Here is a 21,857-nt window from a genome sequence, read left to right as displayed (position 1 = left end):
GTTTAACGGCAGCTGGCATCCTTGTTCATGCAGTGCTGCCATCTTCTGTTTCAGTCTGTTATTACACTCTTAAATCCTACTACCGGTACTTATTCCTGCGTCTTTTGTGATCTTACAAAGCTTCAAACGACGCGTCGACTATTAAATCAGTCGTCGACGATTTTGATAGTCGACGTAATCGTGACTAGTTGACTAATCATGGCAGCACCAAACACAAGCAATGAATGTCTTGCTTTATTAAAACAGGAAAAAAGCTGCTTTGCTCGGGTTTTCAGTTTGATCAAACAACTGCAATAGAAAATTAAAGAAATTGGCTATTATTTCTTTTCAAGATAACTCAAAGAGTGAAGTTGGAGAACCTGTAAAAGCTTTGTACAGTCATGACTCTTTGCACTGTGAAAAAACAAGTGCACTCTGTGATTCAGCAGCTTGTAGAGCTGTTTTGTGGCAAAAGTTTGAAGTAATGGTTCTCTGTATGACTTTATCAGACTCTGTCATTACTATAGATACATTTTGGTCCACACTTCTTTACAGCGTTGCTTAGGTTCATTCATTTGCAGCCTTCATGTGTGCACAGGTCTTTGAAGGCCCCACCACAGCACCTGAGTCAAGCTGAGGTCTGGACTTTGACTGGACCATTGCAGTACTTTGGTTATTATTATTATTATAATTTTTTTTGTCATTCTGTTGGAGATTTGCTGCTGTTCTTTGGATAATTATCCTGTTGATCCAATTTGGGGAAAAGTTGATGGTCGACTCAGTGACTGCAAGGTGCCCAAACCATCATTCTTCCACCACTGCGCTGACAGCTGGTATGAGGTGTTCGGTTTGTGCATCATGGATAAACATTTTCACTTTGTTACAGTCTTATGTCTTGTTCAGATGATACTTTCCAAACTTTAACCTTTATCATGCTAACTGAGGCCTGTAGGATCTGAGATGGCGTGGGTGGGTTTTACACGGTCTTAACTTCTTTACTTCTGAGAGGAATTAAAGAGTAAATACAAAAATATGGGGTAAATCTGATCAGACGTCCACTTCTGGGGAGAATGTGGTACTGAATTAACACAAACCTGAATTTTCCAGACCTGCAACCTGCAAAAACTTTAGCTTTTTGGTGCTTATTCGCAGATGATCAGGTAATAAAGTCGATTTGATTATCAGCACCTGGCTGCTACTTACAGTAATAATTCCTATTGGTGCAGTGAGGATGCACTTAATTTTTCACAGGACTGCACTTCAATATAAATAAATCATGGAGCAAAGGTAGTAGTGGTTATTGTAGTAGTTTTTCTACAATGCTAATCAGAAGCTAATCTTCTGTATGTTCTCTATAGTATCACAAATCCCTGTGTGATCATTTTGCTATCCTTCTCTAAACACTTCAGTAGTAAATGAACTATTTGACAGAACCAGATGAACGTTTCCTGTTTCCAGTCTCTCTGTAAGCGAAGCTTAGCCAAACTCACTGACCTTCCAGACGATACCACTGGAATCCGTTGGTGATGCCCTCCAGGAACGGCCTGCTGTCCATACAGAAGTTACCTCGGTACATGGAGGCGTGATTGTGGGAGTACTCCTTAGCCAGGTGAACAAACACGTCATTATCAGGAGCGATGCTAGCCCCGCCCACCAGTTCGCTACCTGTTTAAATGATGAGAGCAAAAGCCTGTGATTGGTGGTGATTAGTTGAGCTTTAGAATTATTTTGTTTCCAGTAGCACTTCCTGTTGCCTTTTCCTGAAGTTTTCCCCAAGTTTTTCTGTGTGTGAGTTTGCAGGCTGGTAAAGTTAAGGCAGTAACTCTGACTAAATGACTGTTTTTAATCGAATAGTTCTACTGAGCAGTTATAAATCTGATTATCTCGATTAACACACTTCATTTTCTGCATTTTGAAGTCAAAACAACAAATTCAAACAATACAAATACAAAACAAACAGGCTTTAAGCCATAGCGTTATGTGTTCCCACATAAACATCTGAAGTACAGGACTTAAAGAGTTTTGGCTGTTCAAATAAGAGATTATGAGAAGCTAGATTTATTCAAACTCAAAATCTCTTTTCTTTCTTTTTCAGAACAAGAGAATGAGCTTTTTATGAGCCGCACATTTTTTTTCTGCAGCTTATCCGAGTCCTGAAAGTATCCTAGTGCCTAAAATACCTCAACTGACTCCTCCAACAGGTTTTTAAAGCTCAGGTGTTTTATTAGATTTTTATTATTATTATTTCAGATAAAGGGAGAATAGCAAACAAATATTTTATTTTATGCTGAAAACTGGTGTTTAATATTCCTGTGAATATACCTTCTGGTCTAAGCCGTCCCTAATGATTGAGCGCTCCCTTTCTCTGCATTTGTAGTTTCTTTCTTTCTGTCAGTACCCTGAGCCCGTGGCCATGAGGTAACAAACTGTTAAATTAATATCTTTTCTTATTATTATTCCAGCTCTATTATCTTTGAAAATTATAAATATTCCACATCTAGCACATGAAAGAAAGCTACGCTCTTCTGTAGAGGTGCACTCATCACACATTCTCTGTACTTGTATATTTGTCTGGTGGGTCTGAGGGCCTATTTCCTGCTTTGCACTTTCCATTTCACATGCTGATATGAAGCAAATAAGAAGCTCCAAAAACATTCTACAAAGATCCACAAAAACACGACTGTGGGACTGTTGTGGACGACCAGCTAAAGTCAGACTGCTGGATCTGCCGCTTACCGCCGTTGCTGTTGTCATAGGGGTAACTGGCCACCACAGCGCCTCCATGAAGGTTTGCAGAGAGAACAAAACTCTCCGTCCTCAACCAGCCAATCACTGCTTGGACCTGAAACACATGATAGCATCCTGATGACAGAGGAAACTTAAAAACGCTGTCTCGTTCCAAAGCAAAACCAACCTCAGCTTCCCTTCTCTCCTCAAAGAGCTGCTGACTTTGGAGACCAGCGAAAGCATCCGGGAAGTCCCTGTTCAGATCAATGCCGTTGCCGTTGTACCTGACGGAGAAAAACGGTCACATCACGCATGAAAATGCTGTTTTCATTTCTGTATCAGGTCAGAGCACACAGCCTTCTTGGGTGGACTTCCCCCCTTGCCTGGGCAATTACAGTGAAATCAGGAGGGGTGTGACTTCACCTCTTAGTGCTAATCATAGTTTACCTCTTATATTTCTTGTCTATTTAAAAAACAAACTTTGAAAACTTTTTAAATTATAAGTCATTTAGTGCTGCTAAGGCTCCCTTGAGCAAGGCATACGTGTTAAAAATAGTTTCCATGATACTCTGAGTGTGCAGGATGAGAGTGTCTCTATTTAAAGAGCAGCTGCTGAGACACAAAATGATTTCTGTGCACAGACAGGCTGCCATCAGTTCCCTGTTAATTACTGACGATAAGAGATCACAAATATCTTTTTCATTGCGATCAGGCTGTTCTTGTCACTGCCATCTTCTGCTGCTTTTTTCAGACATTTACAGAAGGATCTGATTTTGTCAAGTTTATTTGAACACTACACAAAGGAAATCCAAACTCACAAACATCCTGTGTTCTACTGGGATTTGTTATATTTCAGATCAGAGCGAGGGCCGTCGAGGGGATCTCGATCGCATGACCCAATGACATCACGAGTCATGATTGACCTCACAGGACTCTAACGGAACTCAGAGCACTGACTTATTTAGAATCACATTTCTCTCATATTACAATTTGTCATTGTGCTGTCCCTTATTTTCTGTCATATCAATGGTGGAAGTTCATATTGAACAGGGCGATCGTGGCTCAAGAGTTGGGCGTTCGTCTTGTAATTGGAAGGTTGCCGGTTCGAGCCCGGCTCCGACAGTCTCGGTTGTTGTGTCCTTGGACAAGACACTTCACCCGTTGCCTACTGGTGGTGGTCAGAGGGCCCGGTGGCGCCAGTGTCTGGCAGCCTTGCCTCTGTCAGTGCGCCCCAGGGTGGCTGTGGCTACAATGTAGCTTCACCATCACCAGTGTGTGAATGGGTGGATGACTGAATGTCGTGTAAAGCACTTTGGGGTCCATAGGGACTAAGTAAAGCGCTATACAAATACAGGCCATTTACCATGATAAGTCGGGGTTTGCATAATACATTTTTTTTCTTTTGGCTCTGTATGATGTCGCATATTTATACTGAGGTTTGTGACAATAACTAGTTACTCTCGCCTGTCTTTCTCAAACCTAACTGCTTGTGGCCCCTCTCTAAACCTGTTACTGCTTGAGGTTTCTTCCTGTTAAAAAAACGTTTTTCCTTCCCACTGTTGCCAAAGTAAGACAAATGTACAAATACATTATAGAGCCTCTAATTTGTCACTTAGCACTAATTAGCAGATATTAGCTGCTTTGTTTATATTGTTGATATTGCATCTGCACAGTTTAGTTTAGCTAGCATTAGTGATAGGTTAGCACTAAAACCCCAAATGGTCACTTCTCACAAAAACCAACATGGAAGCAACAAAAATGCCAAAGCTGAGCCTTCAAAATACCAGAGTCTGAAACCAGTCAGTGATGTCACTATGGTCGTGTCGATCATTTATTTACTGACTATAGTTTCAGACCGTGGATGAGCGAAGTAGTTGCACTGAGGCTCAGTATGAGATAAATAAGGATTATTTTGATCTGTCAATCATGTAAAGCCGCTGTAGTGAAGTCCCAGAGTAGAAATATGTACCTTTTATCATAAAAGGCCTGCTCTGAGTGTCTTATGTCCAAATAATGATCCAATTCTTCTTTGAAATCTCAAAAGTGAACTTCTTCCCTCATCTACCTGAACTCTAGAAGAAAAGTAATTCATCCAATGGGACGACCCAAATCTTCTGGCACCTTTCTGTAGGAATTAGTGCCAGCATATTAAAACAAGACTTCACCATCTCATTTGTCATCTCACTCACTTTCATGTGCTTAAGTGAAATGTTTCCTTATAAGGTTTGGAAAGCAGTGACCCCAAAGAGACCACACACACACACACACACACACACACACACACACACACACACACGGACTAAACCTATATGGGAGGCAAGTCCACATAATGAGACTGTTCCCACAAGCAGTTACTGCAGACATGAGTCTACTGTAAACAGAATATATGAAGACGACGAAACAATCATAATTAGATGCTTACAGAGTATAATTGTGTGTGCATGTGTGTGATATAGATCTACAGTGTGTGTGTGTGTTTCTCTTGCCAATCAAAGTATTTTGGGTGCAGCAATGTAGCTTAGTCTTTACAAAAAAAACAATCTGTGACTGCAAGATTATGTCTGTGTCTCAACTTGTCATTTAATCACACCAAACACACAGACACACACACACACACACACACACCACACACCCACACACACACACACACACACACACACACACACACACACACACACACACACACGGACGCACGCACATACAAAATTATTCTTTGCAAAAGTTAAAGTGTGGGAAATATTTTCCAGCGTTCATGTTTTGTTATCAACGTGTTTATGCTAACAGTGGATCCCGTGAAGAGGGCTGCTGATGGTGCGTAGCCTCACTAATCCAAGGAACTTTACAGCCAGTCAGCTGTAACTAAGTGGTTTAAGTCAAGTACTGCCCTTAAGCATGTTCCTCACAAATTTGAGGAATGTAAACTTTTAATACTACTTCATAGTTATTAAATGCTGCATGAATTTGTAGCTTTGCCTCTAAAAATATGAAATAAGATAGCCTCTCATAAGTCACCATAGTCACGGGCTATTTCAGTTTGGAATCTGGCATTATTCGTTTGGACTACAAACCTAATCAACTGGAGATGGTGCAGGAAAACAACAGGATGTCCTGAAACACAGTGCACATCGTGGTGACAGGTGGTGTTCCTGCACTCAATGCTCCGCTGCTGATTGAGGAAGAAAACTGCAACTGCAGATCTGTTGATACCAGACTTGGAATGTCTCCATGTGTCTGTGGATGAGACGACTCCCGGCTGTGGAAGTGCATATAAAAACAGACTGCCTTTCAAGATACGCTGTTACAGCTTCCCAGAATCACAGTGACAGAAGATGCATTTACAGAGGCCAGGTCAGTCGCTGGGCAGCCTTTACTTTACAGGGGACAGTATTATATTTCCTACATATTCATTTTGTTTTGTGCAGTAAAAACAAGTGCAAGCTGTGCCTTTTAAAATCTGAAATCCATTTTAATATATCTGACATGATTTTGGGTGCAGTTATTTTTATTTATGTGGCATTAATTTTACTGTCTAGTAAAATTCTAAAATTTTTAATATTAAACTTTTTTTTTCTAACTTCAGTGATATTTCTTAATCTAAGCCCTGTTTAGCGTGCTGTCAGTACTTTAATTACAGAAGAGGATCTGTATACTTTGTCCAGCAATGCTTTTAGCCAGCAGCAATGTTTTTCCCGCAGCAGGCAGCGGCTTTCAGTTGTCGAGGCTCTAAAAAGCCACCGTACGTGACCTGCTGAGCAGCCAACAGCAGGGTACATCAAAGACGAGCAGGTGAACACAGCCGAGCATTTAGCAGCTACAGAAGCAGATATGTCCCTCAGGAGGGAGTCATGCATATTGCATGAGCATGCAGCAAATAAAGCTCTGAGTCCTCAACAACGGCTCATTTGTTCTCTTGTACAATTTCACTTCCTACTGTTTCACTTAAGAGGTTAGTTCATGCCTTTGAGTTCATCATTAGGGGTTTTTGCTAAAATACACACTGCACACAGAGAGCAACACAATCAACAGTGTTCAATCTCTCTTTTAGTTCTGTTTTTGGTCTCCACCTCCCAGTCAGGAAACGTCTGTTTGCCGTCTTAATGTTTTACCAGCTGCTGATGAGCACAGGGTGTGCCGCAGGTCTCTCGGAACTTAAAACAGAGGTAAAGCTGTTTGCGTTACCTGCCCTGGCTGTTGTAGCAGTCCTTGTCTGCTACGTCAAAGCCGTCTGGGTTCATCGTCGGCAGGATGTGGATGCGTGTGCTGTTCAGCAACCGCAAGGACCATGTTTCGTTGCTACGGTAACTGCGCACCAGCTCATCTATTAGCTGAAGGAGCAGCACTCGCCCAAGAACCTGAAAGCACACGAACACAAACACGCAGAAAGAAATTTAGGTAAAAACAAATGTTGTGATGGAATTTACGGCTTGTCCTCACACATAAGTCATAAGTGAACAGCACAAAGTTTAGATTATGCATTATGCAAGATTCATATTTAGAAAAATGGGTGAACAGATGTTAGTGCAGGTATGGTCAGCCAACTGTGAAGTAATCACTTCCACTTCCGCCAATATAACATAATGTCTTTCCACCATAACGAAAGACATTATGTTATTCACCTCCCACATGCAGCTGGGCCATTCCCATGGCTTATCGTAGAGCTAAAACACCCGTCAAGGTCAGTCCTCCTAAATACTCCACTGAGACTAACCTTTGACTAACACACGAAGAACATGACTACATATGAAAAAGAGTAGAAAAGATGATGTTTCCAGGGTTAATCTGAGTATCTGAATGGGTTAATTAATGGAATAGAATAGAATAGAATAGAATAGAATAGAATAGAATAGAATAGAATAGAATAGAATAATCCTTTAATTGTCCCACAAGGGGAAATTTGGTTGTATCAGCAGCAAAAACACACATATACAAACAGAACAGAAACACATTTTTTACATATTTACATCATGGACAATAGTTACCAAAGCAGAGTACTGTACAGTTATTAAAATTAGAGTACAGATAAGTGGCTAACCCAGGTTGTAGTGTGCAAACAGAGCAGGATACTGAAAGATGTTTAAATAGTTAAGAATATTTAGAATAATTAGAAAAGTGCAGATTGTGTATTGTACCTGTGCATTAAAAAGTAGACATGTAACTTCCAATAAGTTAGTGCATAGATAACCTGAGAAAAGTAATATGCAAGTTATAACAGTAGAAGTTGTTACAGCACTGATGTAAACCTCTGTTTGTTGGGAGCAGTTCTGATTGTACAGTCTGACAGCTGCAGGGAGGAAGGACCTGCGGAAACGCTCCTTCATGCATCGAGGATGCAGCAGTCTGTCACTGAAGGAGCTCTGCAGCTCAGCAACATTTACATGCATAGTGTGGGAGGCTCTGTCCATCAGAGAAGTTATTTTGGCCAGAGTCCTTCTGTTTCCCACCACCTGCACTGGATCCAGGGTGGATCCCAGAACAGAGCTGGCCTTCTTAATGAGTTTATCCAACCTCTTCCTCTCAGCTGTCGATAAACTGCTGCTCCAACATACAACACTGTAAAAAATAACGGATACCACCACAGAGTCATAGAAGGTCTTTAAAAGCGCTCCCTGGACTCCAAATGACCTCAGCCGCCTCAGCAGGTAGAGTCTGCTCTGACCCTTCCTGTAAAGAGCATCAGTGTTGTGGCTCCAGCCCAGTTTATTATGAACGTCAAGTTTACGCCAAGTTTACGGCTGTCCAGGGTCCATTTTGGCTTAATGGATGGTTCGCAAAGTTTGCAGTGAAAACCGCAGTGAAGTCAATCAGTTCAGCTTTCCTTTAGTGATATGTGTGGAAAGTTTAAGTATTAAGTGTGGAAAGTTTAAGTATTTCCAGGTGAGGACATTACGTTTAGTTGCAAAATTGGAAATGTGCTTTCAGTATAGTGACATCAGACTCCGTTAATGTGGATAACTACAGAGCCCCGCAGGGGACATTGGAGAAAAAAAAATTAAGACGGACTTTTGCGAGATCTCGCAAAACAAACTCGGGATCTCGCAAAACTTTTGCGAGATCTCGCAAAACAAACTTGGGATCTCGCAAAACTTTTGCGAGATCTCGCAAAACAAACTCGGGATCTCGCAAAACTTTTGCGAGATCTCGCCAAACAAACTCGGATCTCGCAAAAGTTTTAAAGTTTAAAAGTTTTAAACTGGTATCACATGGAAGTACAGGCAGACACAGTCTAAGTTCTTTTCAGTTGTTAGCTCTTCAATAATTATATAAATTTCTTTAACACGAAGAAATGTTTATTTTCATTGTTTAACAGCTTTAGTTATTTTTTTTTATTTAGAGTGGTTTATTTTTCCTAAACTTTACAGTGCATTGCTTTCACTTTATTGGGCTAAAAGTTTAGCATTTAATTTCACTCCACCATTCTTTGTTTTCTGTGTGTTGACCTTGCATGTTCCTGCCTGAAGAAAACAGCGGGGGAGGAAGTGATGTCGTGAGTCAGTGAGGAATTGAAATGGAATCCAGGGACGAGTCATGATGAGGCATTTTTTCCGGATACAGGCGGCTTATTGGACGATGAAAAACATCTTTGTGAATGAATGAGAGCCTTGGGAGTGGGAATGACAGAAGGGTGGGAAAGGTGTGTATCCAAAACCACATCACACACACACACACACACACACACACACACACACACACACACACACACACACACACGTCAGGACTAGCGCTGCCTCCAGCCATCATATTGCTTTCCTTCATCAAACTCCCTCCATCTTTTGTCTCTGTTGCCATCACACGAAAACACACATTTTTATTTTTGCATCTTTATACTGTGATTTATCTTTTTACTTTATATCAGCTGAACATCACTGACACGCTCTGTTAGGTTAGGCAACTGTTCCTTCATCAGGGTCGGCGTGGAGCCAGTTTTCAGTGCGGGCAATTTCATCCACCAACACTTTTTTCATGGTCGAAGAAATTTGATATCTACTGTTAGCTCTGGCTTTACTGTGTTTTGTACAATCAACATGTTCCTTATCAGTCTCTACGGCAACACTAACTCGGGGATAATTGGCCTTTGACGAGCTGCTCTTTGCTGCTCTTCTTTCTGTGCTAAATGGCGCTAAAAAGTCAGAAAGCAGAAACCATCACATAGCAGCTGCTGATTCAAGCACTCAGGAGGCCCAGGTCAGTCTCCACAGAGAGAAGGGCACGCCCTGCAGCTGTGAGCAGCCACGCCTCGAACAGCAACTGTTGGTGCTATATAAATAAAACTGAACTGAACTGAACAACCAAATGGAAGAGTTTAAAAAAAAATCCCCTATAAAGATGATGCGATAGAGGACAAAACAGGTTTGTTTTCAGCAGGGTATAAACTTGTCTGCTGTAAATAAGGGCATTTTAACATCGAAATTTATTCATCCAGTCACCCCCAAGCAGTCGCGGCAGATGGCCACCCTCCCTGAGCCTGGTTCTGCTGGAGGAGTTTTTCCTTCTCACCATCGCCAAAGCGCTTGCTTTGATTGTTGGGGTTGTCTCTTTTTTCTTTGTATTATTGTACGATCTTTTCCTGACAATACAAAGTGCCCTGAAACAATTGTTGTTGTGTTGTTGTTATTCAGTGCTATATAAATAAAATTTAATTTAATATTGGAACTGACTCTCTGCTAGACCCTCAAATAGTCATTAGAGGAACAGATTTCGGCCTCCCTTCATCCCTTTCTGTGGGCACAGGTGATATCGGCAGTTGACAGCGGATCTACTCTAGATTGTGTTTCTTGGGCTTCACTTGAGCAGTTTTGCATGTTTCACAGTTCCCTTCACATTCTGTCTTAAATAGGCTGTGTTTAAATGAACGCACCTTGAAGTTTTATTCTCTCCCTATGACATCATCCAGATCCATGAGTAGAAAAAACATCTGAAATGAAGCAGTGTGAGGCTTGAGCTTTTGGCTTACACACACTGACCTCATTATTTGAAACTCTGCCCCCCCATATCTCTGCAGTTTAGAAAATGGGAAATAAGGGCAGTGATTTACTGAACTAGGTAAATGTAAAGGAAAATATCCCAAGTAAGTATATGCTTAAAAAAGTCAAAGGTAGGTCCAATCTAATTACTGATATCTTCAAATCTAGCAGCCATTATTGGATGAAACCAAAACATATGGTGGTGTTTGCCACCCATACAGTTCATGTGTCACTGAACAATTCCTCCAACAAGTTTAGATAACAAGATTAAAGCCGTCCAGCCGTGTTTATGTGACCTAATGTTGAGTGAAGCTGAGGTGAACCGCAGTGTTTGTCTACAACTTGCAGCTGAGCTTCCCTGGAAGACAAGAGGAACATGAACACCTGAGGCAAATTCATCAGGATTCATCCTTCAGGGAACAGAAATGTCCAAAATCACACTGACATCGATCCAAGAGTAGAAATCACTTTTGAGGAAAGAAACGTGAACTCTCAGTGACACTGTAGGAAAATACTTTCACTTTAAAATCAGGATCTATCCCCTGGGGAACATGAACATCTGTGCAAAAGCTGTTGAGTCATTTAGGATACGACAGATATTGTCATTAAAAGAGTCAAAAAATAGAATTAGATTAACAAACAGGCTTCTAAGTGAATCCAAAGAAAGGTCAGTGCAGCACACTCAGTGTACGAGGTTAATGTGTGAAAGGAGGAAGTGCCTCCTGTTTAAAGTTTTATTATTGTCCTTCAGGCAAAGTTTAAAGACGCTGAAAGTTCTCTGTTTGATTTAGTGTTACTAAACATTTCTAACACGCAAGACTGCATTCCTGCTGCTGACATGATTCTGCCATGCCATGATGGCTGTTTGTATTTTGCACATCTGAGCACCAATGACAGAAACATCCTCCGACCTCTTGCTCGCTCACTCAGAGTTTCTGTCATGCGGTGGATATACGATGGATGTTCTTTGCTTCCTGCACTGCAAACTTTACTAAACAACTGTTTCCAACTTAAAGCGCAGCTTAAAATAAATAGGACGTGAAAAAGAAAGTACACCCTCTTTCACTTTAAGCCCTCGGTTAATAAAAACAGTCATCTGGTCCTTAAGTCTATCATTCTACACCTCAAAGATCAGACAGTGCAACGCTCAGAGATACTGCAACAAACTCCAAGAGCTCCACCTCAGACTCTAAAGGCCTCAGTTAGCATGCTAAATGTTAAAGTTCATGACAACACAAGTTAGAAACAAACTGAGCAAGTATGTTTTGTTTGGAAGGGTTGCAGAAGAAAGCCTCTTCTCTCTAAAACAAACATGAAAGCACGGCTTTGGTGTGGAAAAACACATCAGGACAAACTGCAACACTTCTAAGTGGAAATCTTTGTCCATGATGCAAATCACCCGAGGAAGCAAAACACCTCATACCAGTTCTCAGCACGGTAGTGTGGGGATGATTTGGGCACCTTACAGTCATTGAGTGGACCGTAAACTTGTATAGCAAAGTATTCTAGAGTCAGTGTGAGACCCACAGCAGTCAGCAGTTATTATTGCTAAAAGCGTCTCAACAAGGTGCAGGATGTAATTTGTTTCTCACACAGTGATTCTGCATTGTAGTTTAGTTTTGTTGAATAAATGATGACACAATGTCAAATGTTGGGTTGTTGCTAATCTGAGGTTGCTTTTAAATAACTTCATATTTACACTTTTAATATAATTTTCTCCTCCTGTGCGTTTCCTTTTAGCTCTATAACGTGTTGTTGTTGTTGTTTTTGTACATATTTTGCATCAAATACACTAAATATGTAATAATAAATATGTTTCATTTTCAGAATGCTTCAACCTGCCCCTGTGCTATGTGATACAGAAATTAGCTGGAAGTCAGTGTGGGGAAAATAAAGATGCGATAAAATGAAGATACAATAAAATTTGTCTGTCTGCCTGATCAAGCAAGTCAGAGTTTCTCAATGTTGATCAGTAGAAGCTGTGGCAGAAAGCATGTGAGCCTCACAGGAAATATACTCTAGTCAGAAACTCCTGAGTACTCACAGACAGTGCACGCTACACGACACCTTTTCAGCATTCCCATTCGCCACCCTGCTGTTTCCATGTGTATGTATGGGGCCGTATTCCTCTGAGCCGATATACTCCACTGGTTCTGTTTGTGCGTGTGTGTCCAGGCGTAACGTGTCTATTTAAGGACACTTCCATTGACTTTCACACACATTTGCAGTGTGATCAGCTGTCCACTGTCACCATGGCAACCTGACACTGGTCAAATGTTTTAGTCTGGTTTTTAAGGACATTCATGCAGACTCAATTTGTCTCATCCCAATGGAATTATTAGACTATTAAATGATGGTTGTAATTACATTGTGTTATTAGAATAACCTTTGTGTTAACAGTTTGAATGTCTTCTGTGTTCTGTTCAGTCAGAACAAGTTCAGAACAAAACTTGTTCTGACTGGAATAAACAGAGCTTGTCTATTTGTTGATTAGTGGTGCCACAGATTTCATCACACTGATGACCTAACTCTGGCTGAATGTGCTGTGTAACACCACAGATCAAGCAAATCAGTTTCCTCTAAGAACAAAAGTTTGAAACTTTTGCACAAAATCTGAGAATTGTCAGGTTAAAAATGCAGATAAGGTGTTTTAGTTTGTAAAAATGTCTCTCAAAGGTCAAACACTCAAATACTGCATACTGTCAATAAGAATAAAAGCTAACTGAATTACCTGTGTACTCTTGCGAAGAAGCAAATAAAATAAAAAGTCAACTGTAATTTTTTTATCTGCAGAACTGCACAGATTAAAGGTCTCAGTGCCCTGCTGAGCTTTTCATCTGTACACTTCTACATGGGAGCAGCAAGGCAAGGCAAGTTTATTTCACAATTCAACAACAAGGTGATTCAAAGTGCTTTACAGAGACATTAAAAACAAAAACAAATAAAAAGCACGATTTAAAATTGATTAAAAAAAACAAAAAAAACCCAGCGTCAACTCTTCTCAGTTTTTAGGTGGTAGAATCTGGTCTACCAGGTCAATGTCAAAGTGTTTGCTGGGTTTAATAAGAAACGTTTAAAGAAATATAAAATATTATATTAAAGTTTCCTTAAACCACTTCTGTCTGTGCTCAAAGAGCTGTGCGACCAAAAATCCTGCATAATGCTGTTTTCCTGTTTAGGTTGTTGCTAGACTGAATCACCTGAAGGATGCTATGCTGTGATTAGCTTAGATGTTGTTTGCTGCACTTCACTCTCTCCTGATTCGAGTTTGGTGTGATCAATCCACCTGTGCATACAGTTGTAATTATGAGTGTTGCTTTGTGATGTGGTTAAAAGGAGGTTGTTCATGCTTGTTTTGTGGTCAGAAGAAGTGAAGCATCATATAGGGTTGTTTTCCTCTAAACATCCACCAGGTCATTGAGACGCCGACTAAGGGTGGAGTTGGGTTTTGGCCTCATCCTAAATGAGCAAATCTTCAAAAACTTGAAAATGCCATCTTTCAGATCATGTGTGTTACATAGCGTGACAGACACAAGCCACACCTCCAATCCATTTCTGTTATAAAACGGATGAGTGAGGCATTCAAAGTCAACTAACTGTCAAATCCTTATGTTCTCTATACTATGAGCTTCATTCAGATGTACAATAGCCATTCATATACATATAATAAGAGACACTTTTTTCCATTACAGCTATTCCCAGTTACTAACTGACCTGCCTAAGTATACAAAGAACCTGAGATTAGTGTTTCTTGATTCGGTTGATTCGGCACACTGTCCATTTCTATCTGAGAATTATGCAGGTCATCACACACTCTGTTGTCCATACACAAAGGAATCCACGGGCTCTGGACTCTGAATGGCTTTTGTTGATCTCTTTTGTGCTCCTTTAGTCCTGCTTCCTGTTAAAAGGGAGTGGCACTCTTCTGTGTGTGTGTGCGTGTGTGTGTGTATTGTCTTACCTCATTTCCATGCATGTTACCCACATATTTGAACTCTGGGATGCCAACTGTGTGCTGGTGAGGACTGACACCCAAAGCCAACACCCACAGCTGCTGACCTGAGAGACACGCAGAGCAAACAGAGCCTTCAGGAGCTAAGAGTTACAGTTTGTGCTGCTCACATCTGCTTAAAATTGAACATGATGTGCACTGAGAGATAAAAATATGTAATTAGGTAACGGTTCATTGTCACCTGGGTTAGTTAAGAATGCTAAGAAACGCACCCCAGCATGCACAAAAATATTAGCTACAGCAAAGCTTTTCACACTTAAGAGTGACAACATGCAATAAAAGCAAGTACACACAAAATATGACAGAAACCAGCAATAAAAACAACAAAACAAATAAAACTCTGAATGTCCACCCGGTCTCCAGAGACCTGCTTCTCTAAATTTGCTGTGAGCGTTCACAGCTGACAGACTGACTGAGGAGAAAAATGAATTACAATATTCAATATGGTCAACATTCAGTACTAAGAAAGTAAGCAGCAATTCAAAACATGTGAACATAAAAGTGCTCTCTCTCTTCACATCCAGTGACTCTGTTCTGTCCACATAATTATCCCATGATGCCTTTCTGCCTGCATCCTGTGAATTACTGCTATCTGTTGTCTTTGGAGGTCAGTTTGATGATAAGCCACCAGAATCCATTCTTGCAGGGCCCTCCCTGTGTCCTTAACAAATTCTGGAGCCTTCAGATTAGTATGCACTACTGTGTAAAAGTCCACTCCTTATTTCTTTATATTATTAATTGTCCAGTTATGTATTAAAAATTACAAGGTCCACAGTCCAGTTAAGTAAACAGTAGAAAATTAATTATCACTCCACCAGATCTGGTTCACTGACTTTCAGTCCAGTTTTTTATATTTTAACAATTTTTATATCAGGCTATAAGCTTGATTATTTCTGCTGTAAAGTTGTTCATTTTAAGAGTCTATGGGAACTAGAGAAACTGCAGTTGCGCATTTATTCCCCTGTTCACTTCCATTTTATTTCTGGAAACATCTGGAATACCATTTTACTTTAAGGTCAGTTTTAGATACGTTGAAGGGAGAGGAACACTAAATGTTCAGCTTGTCCATCACCACGTATCCATGCCAAACAGCACTCTGCTTTATCACACATTTGACCTTATATGGAGACAAAATTTACAAAATGAGGGTTGTGATTTGTTAAAAACCGTGAAACTGAGGCTCATAATGAGATATGAGGAAGTGGGAATCGGGCTCATTTTCTCATGTTTCAAAATATATATATGTTTTTTTCTTGTTTTGAAACCAGAGGAGTCGCCCCCTGCTGGTTAGAAAGAATCATATCAATGCATCTTTCACGTGTTTTACGTGAAACTTTTTTAATGTTTGCAGTAAACTAAAGGTCAATAAATAATCTTTATCTGCTGTATTAGAAGAAGAAACTAAAATAAGTTAATATTTTTAATCAAAGGCTTTAATTCCTCTTTGCTCTTTCAGTGTCTTTGAACTCTGTGCTTTGGTTTGGCAGCCTGCAGTTTTGAGGTTTAAATTTTAACTCTGTCAGTTAGTCAGTTTCCTCACAGGCACACACACCCACCCACACACACTTCTGTAACTGTACTGCCAGTACTACTGGTTACTCAATGAATGAAACTACAAGTCTCAACAAGCCAGGAACACACACTCACGTAAATCACGGCAAAGTGTGACTCAGTCATCAGAGCAGCAGCCTGAGGGAAAAACTGACTCATTGCACAAAGACAAGATGAGACTGAAAAATGCATAAACACACTCGGGCTGGACGGAGGCCAGCTGGTGTCCCAGATTAGCTCAGATTAGCTCTGTGTGTGTGTCAGATTAAGCAGTCTGGGATTAAATTAGAAACTATTTACTGTCCAGTCATGCGATCCACCAACAGATAGATCCAGGTCAGTCAGTCATTGGTGGTGGGTATAGAGGCGGATGCCCGATGCTTCATCAATTATCCATCATTCCTATTGTGGCATCTACATGTAAGGGAATCAGTCTAAGAACAGGTTGTGTTTCAAAGCTTTATGATCACCTAAATCTACATCTGCTGTACTGTATTTCCTGCAGTCGCCTCAAACGGAATTCATTGTTACTCACTTTTTGTCAGACATTTAATGTTAAATGGATGAAATTGTCATTTTCTTTTTCCAAACCAATAAGAATTGCACAAATCGTGGTCTGGGATAATTGTTCTGCTGGAAAAATGAAGGTGCTGGCAATCAGATGCTCTCCAGATGGTATTGAAAGCTGGATCAAAATCTGGTGGTACTGCATTTGTAATTTCATTAAATTTGAGAAGATCAACATCACTGGTTGAAATGAAGCCCCAAACTGAGTCACACAGAGTGTCCATTGTTTTGTACAGATGGCTGTAGACTCACACTGTTGGATCTCTACTCCTGACCTCCTCTGTACATACTCACATGTGCAGATCACCTGAATAAAATTAGTAGGTCATTAGCAAGACTCTATAGAACTTGACTGCATGCTGAGGTGGCAACCCGTAACCCTACCTACTCAAATAAATGTAACTGTTTGGAAATTTGTACTTCTAAAAGTACTGTTGTTGCAACATGTTAATTCACTCATGAGCTGCTGTAACACAAATCAAATGGCTAAACTGCCACCTCAGCATGCAGTCAAGATCTATAGACTTGCTAATGACCTATTAATTTTATTCAGGGGTGTTGTAGCAGGGACACTTGTGCTTGACACTACGTGCTTGCCGAAGCAAGCACGTAAATTGGATACGATACAGAGAAGATTAGCATGGCCCCTGTGCAAGGATGACACGCAAATTCGTGTAGCAGGGACACATGTTAAAATTTAAGGACACCGGGCCTGGAGGACTGGAGTTTGACCCGTGTGCTTTAGAGCAAGTCTGGCTTTTTAGCAGCAAGTCCAAGACTTGCGCAGCACAATATATGATACGCACACAAGAGAAAATTGTTAAGAGGGTGTTGTGTTGCAGGATTGTGAAAGGTTGTCTTCTAATATTTGGAAAGTAGGAAGTCCCATTATGACCTAATGTCTCATCTCAGAATGTAAAAAAACCTGAATTTGTTTCAGAAGTGAAAGTTTAGTAGATGAAGATTTAAAGTATTCATGTTTCAAATGTTCAAATGCAGATGACTGTGATTAGACAGTGGCCAGCTTCACACAGACTGATTTTGCTCATACTTTTAGAAATATAAAACCAGCCAGCGATATTCATTTATGAGGCATGTTTCACAGACAGGAGGATAAGAAGCAATTAATAATAAACAGGAGAAATATATACAAAACAAAAGAAAAGGCTACGGAGCCCCGCAAGGGACATTGGAGGAAAAAAAATTAAGATGAACTTTTGCGAGATCCAGAGTTAATTTGGTGAAATCCTGCAAAAGATTTTGTGAGATCTCGCAAAAGTAACTCAGGAGCTATGTCCCAATCCCTAGGCTGCATCCTTCGGAGGCCGCATTTGAAGGCCGATTATGTCACAGCCAGGCGATGAAGGCTGTCCCAATTCAAAGTCTCCAAATGCGGTTCATTTCCCCGAATTTGAAGGATGGGTCGAATATTTCTTTCGTGGCCCAACCTATCCCAGAATTCATGGCGCGGCCCATCCAATTCCAGTTACCAACAATTGGGGGCAGCTCCGTAGTTTTAATATTACTCTTTCTGGGTCACAAAATAAACTTTCAAGATATTTGAAAATGTGTGTGAATGTGTGTGTGAATGGGTGGATGACTGGATATGTAAAGCGCTTTGGGGTCCTTAGGGACTAGTAAAGCGCTATATAAATACAGGCCATTTACCATGTAGGTGTGTAACTTCAAATATCTGCTTGATTTATCAAGACATCACATATTTGCAAAAGTGCTCCAATGTTTTTTGAGATGTCTGTTACCCACTAGCTCAATAGCTAGTTGGGGGGTTCAAGGCTTACTAAAGCCGGCGAGAACAGTGGACTTCCAGCACACCATTTTCAAAACCCCTGCAACCTTTCGCTACTCAGATTATGATATATAAGTCACTTAGGCAACTTAAAAATGTTATTGTTTGGCTTTTTTCAGTTTTTTATTTGTTCCTCAGTAAAACAGTTTGGCTGAGATTAAAGTTATAGTTTTCACACAGCTAAATAAACGTCAAACAGAAAACTGATTAAACAGAAGTGTGAGATGGTAGCGAATTTACGCCAGTGTCCCGTTATATTTTAGATAGCAAGGAGCAGATAACTGACACAGGTGGTGGCGCAAATCTGAAGGCTAGACCGTCCCATTTCACAGCCTCGCACTTCCAGCCTTGTCAGTCTTCGGAGGACCAGGCCTTCGTGGTCTACATGGGCCGTGTCCTTCGAAGGATGTGGCCGGGATCTTGCTCCTGAGTAAAAGTTTTGCGGGATCTTGCAAATCTTCATCTTCATTTTTTTTCTCCAATGCAAAAGGACTCCATGTGTGGTTGTGCAAGTCATTAATACAAGACATTAATGTATGCAGTTTTGTATATCAAATGCAATGAAATATAGAGAAAGTTAGAAACATTTCTTGATCTTGACAAACTGAATCATGAAGAGAACAAAAAAGATTATTGCAGCAGAAATAAAATATCCCGGTCTGTCAGTCGAGCTGAGAAAGCTGAAACGGGTCACTTTTTAACCAGATTCGGTTCATTTTCATTTCTGCAGCACCGGCTTATAGCAGCAGCTGCCTCAGCCTCAAACCTCAACACTGTTTACACATTTGGCAAAATTACCTTTTTAGATTCTTTCACTGAACTGCTGCTGGGTGGATATCCCTTAAATAAGAGCTCCTGATCTCAAAAAAGCCCCAAGACATTGGCACAGGAACAATAACCTCCTTTATTCTTTTTTCACCGTATCTGATAATGGCTATCAAAACAAAAAGACTTTAATAAAAAAAAGCTAAACACATGGCTGTTTGGGAAGTCTTCACGAGGAACACATCCGCCCAGGAAATCTTGTTATTGTGATCATCACAAATTGTCATTTCACACCTTTTGTCATTTCAACTCCCAACTAAGTCTCAGAATTACAGGTGGGACAGGAAGCAGCAGGAGCAGGGTTACCTTTTGAAGACTGGCCGATGCTGTACAGGTGTGTGATGTCAGGATTCGAGGTGCTGACCTGCTTGAGGTACTGCTCAATCTCATGGTTGTTGTGATACCGAAACTCCAACGTCCAGGCGGGTGTGAAGAGGAAGAAGGGAGGGAGGAGGAAGAGGAGTGATAACATCACTGCAGTAAGACCTGTGGAGGGAAACAAAAATATTTTCAAAGTAAATGAAATAATTTAAACATCTTCACTGACATTCTACTCATTTTTATAAGTTTTTATAACTCTACATAAACAGATAATCAATGATGTTCATGCACAGAGTCCTTCTTGAAACAAGTCTCACCACCTTTAAATGTTTCTGGGCAATTATTTGGGCAGTTAAGTTTAAGCTTTCTGTAAATTAACTGTAATTTCAGTGGTTACCTCCACATAAAAATGCATGTATATAATCATAATAAGGTTTGACTTTGCCAAAAAATTAGCTTTTGAAATTTTTTCCTCCTGGATGTTATACTTCCAGAAGAAAAAACAGCTTTGCTGCTGCATAATCCTCCTGTTCCTCGAGAGCCATACCTCCCACTTATAAAGGCTTTGCTTGAAAATAAAGGACTCCAACATCCTGAATTTTAAGGGATTTTGTTAGCATCACATCACTGTTCAGTATTAATTCTCAATCTCAAGAGAAAGAAGCAGGTAAGTCTTCATCTAGTTAAACCAGTCATATAAAACACTGGTAATGTTTTATCTCAGTAGATCATTAATCCAGTGAGGAGACAGTTTGTAGGATTACATTAGATGACTCTGTATATTTCTTGTTGACTAAGTTGTGCCATTTAAAGATTTTTGGTTGAATTAAAAAGGAATGTTTGAGTTTAAATGCAACAAAACACTGAAACCTACCAAATAAAACACCTAATAAGACAATATCAGGGAGCAACAATAATAATTGTTATTATTATTATTATTATTATTATTATTATTATTATTATTATTATTATTATTAATAACAATAATAATAATAATAATACATATTATCGGATGATTAGCGAGACACAGTGAAGTTAAACTGCAATTTATACATTTTATAAATGTCCTTATTAATCTAATAAACATAAGAGAAACAAATATTTAAAAATATTTTTGTGAAAATAATAGCAACAAAACAAGGAAGAAATAAACAATTTAAAATATTAATATATTTAAAAATACATTCTAGTCAAATTCTGAAGGTACTGTTAGTTGTAAACATCACCACCGTGAAAGTGCTGTTTAAAAGAGAAGTAACACAGAGCGTGAACGCGTTTGAGGTCAAGTCTGGGACTGTCAGGTGAGCAGAGACGGTCTTACCTGTCCCCGCGGCTCCGAACAACACCGGCAGAAAGACGAACAGATAGCCGCTGCGCTCCTCTCAATGAGTGTTACTCATTCACCATCGGGTCTTCGTCTCACTCCGCGGGAGGGGCGGAGCTTGGAGAAGTGTGCGTGTATGTGTGTTGGGCGCAGGCGCAGGTTGTCGGCAGGTTTGTGAATGAAACAGAGCGATGATTCATGCAATCTGCTCAAAGAGGCTCACATGAGTAGATCTGAAAGTGTGGTTGACAGCGACGGAAGCAAAAAATATCCAAATGCATTCAAATGAAGAGGAAATGACAGAGGAAGTAGGCGTCCAGCAAAGAGAGAGCAGGCAAAGAAAAAGGCTTCTAGTGAGCTGTGTGTTAGGATGGACACTGAAGAAGGAGAAAAGGAATTGTATCTATTGGCTCAGCAGAGTGAGCTGGAAAGGATGTGCAGCAGGTTAGAGTGATTAAGGATGGAGAAAAAAATGTAAGGAGTGAAGAGACTGTGCTGAGAAGATGGAAGAAGACTAATAAGACTAATAAGAAAGAGTCTTTTTCTCTGAGTCTTTGTTCTTTTTGCTGAGGAGGCTGAATGAGTCTTGGAAGAGTTAAAAGGGTCCTTAAAATAGCTGTAGGAGTCTTAAACAAATTGAGTTGAAGGGGTTGTAAAGATGTTGAGGAGATTGTAGGGACTTCAAAGAGGCTGTATAGGGGCATGCTCTTCTTATAAGGGGTCTTGAGAAAGGTGTTGGTATTGCTGCTGAGATTGTAGTTCTTTTTTTTTTTTTTTTTTTTT

General features: G+C 40.2%; 1 protein-coding gene and 1 non-coding gene across 2 annotated transcripts in view; one reads left to right on the top strand and one right to left on the bottom strand.

Moving 5' to 3' along the window:
• Window positions 1–21,290, bottom strand: part of cpm (carboxypeptidase M) — a 28,077-nt gene extending 6,787 nt beyond the window's left edge. Inside the window, exons 1-7 of the mRNA XM_005949144.2 lie at window positions 21,072–21,290; window positions 19,736–19,915; window positions 14,629–14,726; window positions 6,886–7,058; window positions 2,894–2,990; window positions 2,716–2,821; window positions 1,474–1,644 (exon numbers count right to left, since the gene is read on the bottom strand). Of these exons, the coding sequence (XP_005949206.1) occupies window positions 1,474–1,644; window positions 2,716–2,821; window positions 2,894–2,990; window positions 6,886–7,058; window positions 14,629–14,726; window positions 19,736–19,901 (811 nt within the window). The 5' untranslated portion in view covers window positions 19,902–19,915; window positions 21,072–21,290. The remainder of the gene's footprint in view (window positions 1–1,473; window positions 1,645–2,715; window positions 2,822–2,893; window positions 2,991–6,885; window positions 7,059–14,628; window positions 14,727–19,735; window positions 19,916–21,071) is intronic.
• On the top strand, window positions 17,388–17,490 carry LOC121812526. The gene has a single exon (XR_006053125.1). It is a non-coding gene; the product is annotated as a U6 spliceosomal RNA (small nuclear RNA).
• Window positions 21,291–21,857: the final 567 nt, after the last annotated feature.

This window comes from Haplochromis burtoni, unplaced genomic scaffold, assembly GCF_018398535.1.
Source record: "Haplochromis burtoni strain Fernald_Lab_line unplaced genomic scaffold, NCSU_Asbu1 Contig_638, whole genome shotgun sequence".
NCBI lineage: Eukaryota > Metazoa > Chordata > Actinopteri > Cichliformes > Cichlidae > Haplochromis > Haplochromis burtoni.
The sequence above is the reverse complement of the archived record's forward strand: the minus strand, read 5'-3'. Positions and strand labels throughout refer to the sequence as shown.